The 8,423-nt window shown below is 38.1% G+C and overlaps 1 protein-coding gene across 6 annotated transcripts in view; it reads right to left on the bottom strand.

Annotated features, from left to right (window-relative positions):
- LOC121430781 (probable 3',5'-cyclic phosphodiesterase pde-5) overlaps positions 1-8,423 on the bottom strand; it is a 112,668-nt gene that overhangs the window by 97,384 nt on the left and 6,861 nt on the right. For all 6 annotated transcript variants that reach the window (XR_005972066.1, XM_041628179.1, XM_041628177.1 and 3 more), the window contains exon 2: positions 4,438-5,795. Coding sequence is in view for 5 of the 6 variants with exons in the window: in XM_041628179.1 (XP_041484113.1) it covers positions 4,438-4,876 (439 nt within the window). In the remaining variant the exon portion in view is untranslated. The remainder of the gene's footprint in view (positions 1-4,437; positions 5,796-8,423) is intronic.

Below are 8,423 nucleotides of genomic sequence, written 5' to 3' on the forward strand. Positions count from 1 at the left end.
GTATCCTGGCCAGGCAAACCCGACTATCTTGACTACCTTGACTACTCATATACAGTATGGACATGTTAAATCCGTAATGCAACATGAGCAGTGTAGTCTTGAAATAGAGACCCACTTGAGTCATAACACACTTATTTACTACCAAATAATGTGCCTTTGTACTGCCATAATTACACTGTATATATATGCTATTAAGTAGCAAATCAGGTACTTATTGTCTAAAAAAACCTCTTTGCTTTTCTACAAATAAAATGATAGGGTAATTTATCCCTATTTACAACAAGTTATCTCAAAAGGTATATTTTAAGACTAGTCATATATAACACACAGTCAATGAGAGCCAATACACAGTGTCGGTCATTTCGCTCCCCCTTTACAAGAAGTTAAGCATTTTCTGTCAGTTACAAGTCTCATGTAAATATCTATGGTAGATGTGAAAATACAATTAATAAGTAAACATTTTTCAATTTCTGCATTTTCACGACTTTCTCCCTTTTTCTCTCATTATTCTCCAAACATATTTCATTATTCTGACAGGTGCATATGCCACTTATGACTGGTCATCTAACAGTTGAAATATGCTCCCTTTTCAAAATTGTGAACAAAATAGTACATGATGTGTTATTTTCCCTTGGCTGCTTTATTACAATATAGTTTTTATCAATATTTTCTCTTCTCCGTGCCAATGTTCTCAATCAAAATCTCACTTCTCCTATCCTTCTACAACTTCATCCCCCTCCTCTTCCTTGTCTCCTCCTCCTTCTTCAGATTCATCTTCTTTATCCTTCTCCTTTACCATTGTCTTCATCATTCATTATAATTATTTAAGTTATTATTATTCAAACTTATCCTTTTCAGCCTCCTTCCCCCTCCTTCTTCCTCTTCTTTTTTCTTGCCTGTTTCTCCTCCCCAACTTCTTATTTTTGTATGCTTCCCTTCCTCCTCCTTCTCCCCCCCTCCTCCCCTCCCCCTCCTCCTTCTTCTTCTTCTCCTCCTCCTCCTCCTCCTCCTCCTCCTTCTTCTTCTTCTTCTTCTTCTTCTTCTTCTTCTCCTCCTCTCCTTCTTCTTCTTCTTCTCCTCCTCCTCCTCCATCTTCTTCTTCTTCTTCTTCTTCTCCTCCTCCTCCTTCTTCTTCTTCTTCTTCTTCTTCTTCTTCTCCTCCTCCTCCTCCTCCACTTCTTCTTCTTCTTCTTCTCCTCCTCCTCTTCTTCTTTTTCCCCTTCTCCTCTTTTTCATTCCTCATTTACTTATTTTTATCTTGCTCAAAATTTTTCAGAATAACCTATCAATTTTGATGTCAGAATCAAAATTTCTTTCAAAAAGTCTGTAAAAAGATGTTCAGCAAAAACAACACAGGAATATTCATGGTCATTTGGAATTTCTCTATGACCATTACTGCCAGTTTAGGCATCATGATGAAAGAAGACATTCTTTCGTGGACCAATCAATAAAGATTTAAGAAAATCATATTTTGATTTGCGATTCAGTGACAAATATCTACATGTGAATATAACACAGAAAGCATTCCGAATGAAAAAGTGGTTTATGAAAACAGAAAGGCAAAGCAATTAAACTTTTCTTAGGCAAGCAACCACTCATGATAATTGTAGGGGCATTTTCGTTTAACACGAACAAGAGATCCATTTTTAGCTGGAAATTGCAATTTTCAATGTCATATTTTGAGAATGATTGTGCAGTTGGACAAAGACGTATAGTCCATGCCATGATTCTTGAATAGAACGTGAGTCGTTGCTTTTGCCAACAGCAATGCTTTTAAATTAAAGACGCCTTTGAGTGGGCCTACACACGCATTCATGAAAGGTATCAAGTTATTTGTCATTATAGAAAACAAGGACTGGAAGAAAAAACCTTTGGAGGGGATGAATCTTTTTCATTCATATTTTGTTTTGTTAGACTGCTGTGATATTTACTATTTCTTTCAAATTTCTGGAACAGAGAATTTGAATTGAAGTCTCTACCTCCGAGTACCTCGTTTGTCCTTTCTCCATGTAAAAAAAACAACATAGTACAATAATAAAACAACAAAAGGGTCTCTACATATTGTTAATGGACTTAGAAATCAGTGAATAACCACCTTCGGGGGAGCGCTTCATCAACATTTTTGTCCGACAAGTTGTCAGATCTGACAATTTCCCTGATTCTGATTGGCTGACAGGTATTGTTACTATGGTCATTGTCGGATAAAACAAGACTTGTCGGATAAAATCCTTTCATGAAATGCTCCCCAGGCCACCCCCCCTTCCCATTCAGCAATGTATTTCTTTAAAGGCCCCATGACATACAAATTTATGTTATATTCTGTTAATGTGACATGAGTCTTTCCCTAAAATCATTACCTCTTGAGTTTAGATGTGCATCATAATTTCATTTTTCTTGCATTTACCTGCATTATACTAAGCCCCCCCCCCCCATAAAATTCATTATATCATTTTTTGCCTCTTGTGATGTCACAGGAGGCAGAAATAAGCTTAACAAAACAAAATGCTTTGCAACTTGCAATGATTTTGTGCTATTGCTAATAATCACAAGTCTATAGACAACACTAGGGCCTGCATAGCAACCATTCAAACTGTCATTTAGTATACAGTTTGTAAGGTGGTATTGTATGAAGACTTTTAATTGTTATCAATGGTACATATTTATGGCAAGTTGCATTGCTAAGGGTATTGTTATGCTTATTTCTGCCTCTTGTGACATCACAGGAGGCAAAAAAAGATCGAGTGGATTTTAACGGGGCGCGGTTAAGTATACTGCAGTTAAATGCAAAAAAAATGAAATAAAAAATATTGAAATCACATGATGCACATTTAAAATAAGCAGGACATGATTTGGTGAAGTAAAGAGTAAAGAGATTACATCATCAATCAATCAATCAATCAAATATTTTGGCAGATAGTTAACTTGCTACAGATATTGTGCATTTGTTACTAGACTTCATGAAAAAAGAACTCGCATCATCATCAATATCATAATAATGATCAGGGGGGACACATGCACTTTCATTTTGCTGTAGATCATTAAGAGAGAATGAAATATTGCTCTTGAACATAAAAATTCTAAAATGACCTCAGAAAGTACATTCATTCCCATTGAATAAAATGTAACATGGAGGATAGTTCTGCTCTACAGACACACCAACAAAACCGACTCTAATCTGATCAATACTATGCTATTTGAAATAACGTGATATATTTGGTCAGTCTGGAGTGGGTTTCACCGATGTGACTGTCGCTTTTAGTTCATGGAGGAAGCTTTCTAAAACCTCCCTCACCGGAGCCTTGGTAATATGCCCATTATCCAATCCACTACCATGGTCTTCGATTGAAGGCGTCCATCGTAATTAAATTATATCATCAATTACAGTTTATTCAAGGTGATCCGAAGGTCATAGCTTCCCAATGCATTAAGCTTCAATCAGACATACCACTATACTGGTATTTCTGGTGGGCGTTTCATAAAGCTGTTAACAACTGGTGATCCTTACTGATACCTCGGTCACCCTACGGCGGCTATACGGCAAGTTGAAAACAGCCGTTTTAACTTTTTTTGTAAGATCTACATTATACGTGGTCTGAATACAAATGGATAAAGCGGGTGTTTTCGACTCGCCATACGGCCGCCGTAGGGCAAATGTGACCGAGGTATCAGGTGCCAAATAGTAAATACGCACCCATAAAAAATTTGGTGTTCATAACCTATAAAAAGAAATGATCACCAGTCATTCGTAAGGTCACTTGTAACTTACAAGTGGCTTTATGAAACACTCATCTGGTGACATGAAAAGTTATTTCTATGTAATAGTAACTTATGATAATAGGTCCTTTAACAAACAGCTCCCCGGGAGAGCTTTTCATCAACATTTTTCAGAAGAAAAGTTGTCACATCAGACAACTTTCCTTGATTCTGATTGGCTGAGAAGCACAGTTCCTATGGTAACTGTCTGATAAAACAAGACTTTGTCCAATAAAACATCTGACAGGTCTTTCCATGAAATGCTCCCCTGGGCTACATAGCATAAAGCCCAGCGATTGATCATCGGCCCGACTTCTATGATTGATTGCAGTGATTATTGTGTATGATTGATCACAAAAACTGGTCCTGCAATCAGCTGCTACGCTTTATGTAATGGACCCCAGGGTCCCATCTTACAAAGAGTTACGATTGATTCGATCGATCTCAACTATATGGATATCCATCATCATCATCATTTTTCTACCAAAATTTTGCACGAAGTTATTTTGTAAACAAAGAGGAGTGCATCGACTTGTCAATACAACAATGAATTGAAACAAACATGCATTTTAGATGTTGCCATGGCTGACTATCCATGGTGTGGTTGATCGGATCAATTGCAACTCTTTGTAAGACGGGGCCCCGATCTTACAACTTGTTTTCAAAGGGTAATCTGTCCCTTACCTTTGACGATCATATCATAGCTGACGCTGACACGTACACCAGAATAACTTGAGGTACTACTTCCTCCTCTGCTTCTGGCGCTTGATGTTTGGCTACCATGGTAGGTAGATGACCCACCAACGCTACTCTTCCCTGCACCATGGGGGCTGGTGGGCTGGTTACGTCTGTTCTGACCCGGTGCCGGCAGGGGCGGGAGCCTGCGATTACCAACCTGCCGCGAAGCATTGGACATCTTGTTCTTCGTCGGATGGTGGTGCTGGCGAAGCTGGGTCGGGTTGGTGGAGCCGGGCGGGGGGTAGAAGCGGAGATCACCGGCCCCTTGGAGGGGTGTGTAGTAGGCGTTGCTGGGGTGACGGGAGCTGTGCGCCAAGAACGGGTAGTGGCGTTTGTGCTTGGAGTCGGAGGGGTTGCCACGCGCTGTTCTCTTTGTCAGAGACATTCATTTCAGGTTGACAGTGACACCTAGGTACAAATTACAACCCCCCTGGAACAGAGCCACTTCATGAAGTCCTAACTGTATTGTTTCCTTTTGCAGCAATTATTCACATTGTTTATGTTCTTGAAGATTAAAACATGTACTCTCTGAAGAAGTGCGTTCCTTTCCTCATCAAAAACCCATTTAATGCTTCATTTAGGATCAGGATCGTATGCACATGAATGACAAAGGTAAAGGATGCCAGGAATATCAGGTCGAAGGACAGGTATTTATAAAACCACAGGCGCTAATCCCAGCGATTCCATCATGGAGATGATATTCACTTGGTACGATGACGCAACTCACCTTGCTTCTACCAGCTCTAAATTCATGTCATATTGATCGAAGCTTACGCTCGATTAACTTGCTTTTTCGTTCCTTTAGCGATGATCGTGCCTCTCAACACTTCTCATCGACGGCTCAGCTGGTCCAGAGCTACTCCACACCAAACAAATTGCCCCACATATCAATCCAGCATGTGACTGCTTCACAGGATCATCCAAGCATGCAACGAGACAGAAGCAAGGCGCAGCCACTCATCCAGAAATCAATTGCGGTATGGGCGATAATTCAGTCACCATCAGGAGCAGCACGAAAACAAGCAGGCTGCTGCGTCTTGATAGCTCCAACAACAAGCCTAATTAACCGTGGGATCTTCTTGTCTAAAAGGTGTCGACTGATGCAAGTTCAAGATGGTAGATAATGAGTGGGGTGTGTGTTTACAGTGATCTAGTATGGATAATCGAGTTACAGGGCTTTGCCGTGTCTTTCATCTCATGTTTGATGGATACCACACGATGAGGGCTTTCAGTGCACCCTCTCAAAGTATGTCAGCGATCGCCTAAGGCTTGGTATGACAGCTGAATTCCAGGTAGAATTTAATCTGCATTTCAAAAGAGAAATGAAAACATAAGGTGCATAATGACACTAAAGTACATAAATAAAACTATTTTGTAGGTGCTACATTTTTTGTACATAGATAGCTAAATTTTGCTCAATTTTACTTGAATAAACAATTGAGACACAACTAGAGGTTATAATAACTAACAATATTGATAACAACAACAACTACAATAATAATAATAATTATAATAATAATAATGATAATAATAATGACTTATAAAGCACCAGATCCACTCTGAAGAGTGTGCAAGGCACATAAAGAGATAAGAGAAATACAAGAGTTCTTAGAAGATTTCTTAAAGTCTCTACAGAAGTACATTTGTTTAATGTCTTCAGGAAGGCTATTCCACAAAGATACAGTATGTCTTATTGGAATTTAATAAATATACTTAATGAAATTGAACTTGAATTTTCTCTCAGATAAATGCAATGCGAACATTACTTAACCAGACACTTTGTTTTTACCTGCAGATTGAGGGATATGAAATAGAAATATTAATAATAATGATTCATGCAATTTGTTTATAGGCGCCATATCCATCTCGTAAGAGATGCTCAAGGCGCACAAGTGAAGGGGGGCAAACAAAATTACAAGTAACAGAAAATCATTGATAAAATGAGTTAAAGATGTATTTTTGAGGGGTGACCTTTTGTTCTATTTTGAAAAAATAATTATAACAAACAGAAAATAAAACCAGGCAATTTTATTGAGCATGTTATAATTGGATTTTAAGATTAGATGTATTCGCCTAATTTTCTGTATTTCCTAAATTTGGCTGCCTAAACCTACCCAATATAAGTCACTCAATTTTTTTTTCATCCAGCTCATAATTTTTTCTTTCCTTTTGTTTTACTCCCTCCTCTATATCTGTCTGCTTTACTCTTCACAATTTCCCCCTTTTCCTAACAGTTTATTTCTCTTTCCCTCTATTCATCTGTCTACCATCTGTCTGTCTCATCTTTCTTTGTATCTGCCCCCCCCCCTTTGCTTTTTTATTTATCTGTCTCTTCTTTCTCAGACTGACATTTCATAAAATCTGTCTCTCTCTTTGTCTCTGTCTTGTTCTCTCTATCCCTCTATCTGTCTCTCTCTCTTGCTTTGTTTTCCTCTGTCAATATCATTCATCTATCTGCCTCTCTCCTTCCATCTGTCTATCTCTCGCTCTCTCTCACACACACTCTCTCTGCCTTGGATGTCTTTATCTCTATGACTGCAAGGATGTCTCGAGGGGTATACTTCTCAAGGTCTATCTTTCTCTCTCTCTCCAGCAAAAATGTATCTCTCCCCTTGTCTCCTTTTTTCTCTCATCTCGTCTTAAAAAAAAAATCATAGTTTATTATCTCGAAATGATTCATATTTGCGATGGCTTCCGTATCCCTCACACTGACGTAAAACTGTAAGTGAAATCAAACAGCTCAAAGGGAGCATATATTAATTTGATTAGTTACGAGCCGCAGCATAAGGTTCGGGGAAAGGCATTCTTGAAAATGTCACAAACGGTAATATACGCTTGTATGTTGCAGTAAGGTTACACTATATCACAAGATCTTAACAATAATAAGACATAGCAGTAACAAACAAAGACTCTTATGAAAGCTGACAGAGATTGAACATTGGAATGATTTTTTTCCTTCAATCTGAGAGATAAATAGGCACTTCATTTTGCTACTGGGAGTTACAGCAATCTCTGCATTTCACAAGGAAAAAATCTCAAAACAAACTGGATCAAAAGCAAACAGTAAAAATTTTTTTAATTTTTTTTATACAAGGTTGTTTACTATATAAACCTTGCAGTAGTTGTTTAAGCAGTTTAAACGAGTGTTTAAAACCTTAAACAGCAAAGTTTAATTTTTTAATATTATTCTCAATAGATCAACCATAGTTGTTTAAACTGATAAACAACTACTGTAAGGTTCATATAGTAAAGAGAGTTTTATAAAATTTTAAACAGCATTTTACTGTGTATGTCTCCTCTTTTACAAAAAATGAAACATCTTGAATCAACTCTTTGCATGCTGAATTAATTCTATGGGGATAATATAGACTATTTCTTTGAATTTTGATTTCCACTCTACAGCACAAATACTGATGATTATTTTTTAGACATTACACAGGATTGATTGCCATTTTGTTAGCTTCCCTATACAAAGATGTAAAGATGCGTGCAAGATAAAATTACATCTGAGAATCAATAATTTTTATCTTAAAAGTGAAATATACTGTGAATGAATTGCAGTGTGGATTTGTTACCAATAATGACTATTTCTTTGTGGAAGAGCCGTGGTGTAGTGGTTCTGACTCTCGCCTTGTAAACAGAGGGTCGTGTGTTCGAATCCCACCGCGGTCTAGCGTCCTTTGGCAAGGTGTTAATCCACACTTTGCCACTCTCGACCCAGGTGCTAAATGGGTACCCGGTAGGATGCGAAAGATATTGTATGTTTGATTTTGCCAGCGCCATAATGTGGCTGCGATGAATGCAAGGAATGCTCCCCAGGGAGTGGAAATTGTGCACTTTTCGTGCTTGACTGAAATGAATCCAATGACCGTGGTAATAATATGCTGTAACACGCTTAGGGCCATTCTGGGAAAGCGCTTTATAAAAATTGG

The sequence above is a fragment of the Lytechinus variegatus genome, chromosome 17, assembly GCF_018143015.1.
Source record: "Lytechinus variegatus isolate NC3 chromosome 17, Lvar_3.0, whole genome shotgun sequence".
NCBI lineage: Eukaryota > Metazoa > Echinodermata > Echinoidea > Temnopleuroida > Toxopneustidae > Lytechinus > Lytechinus variegatus.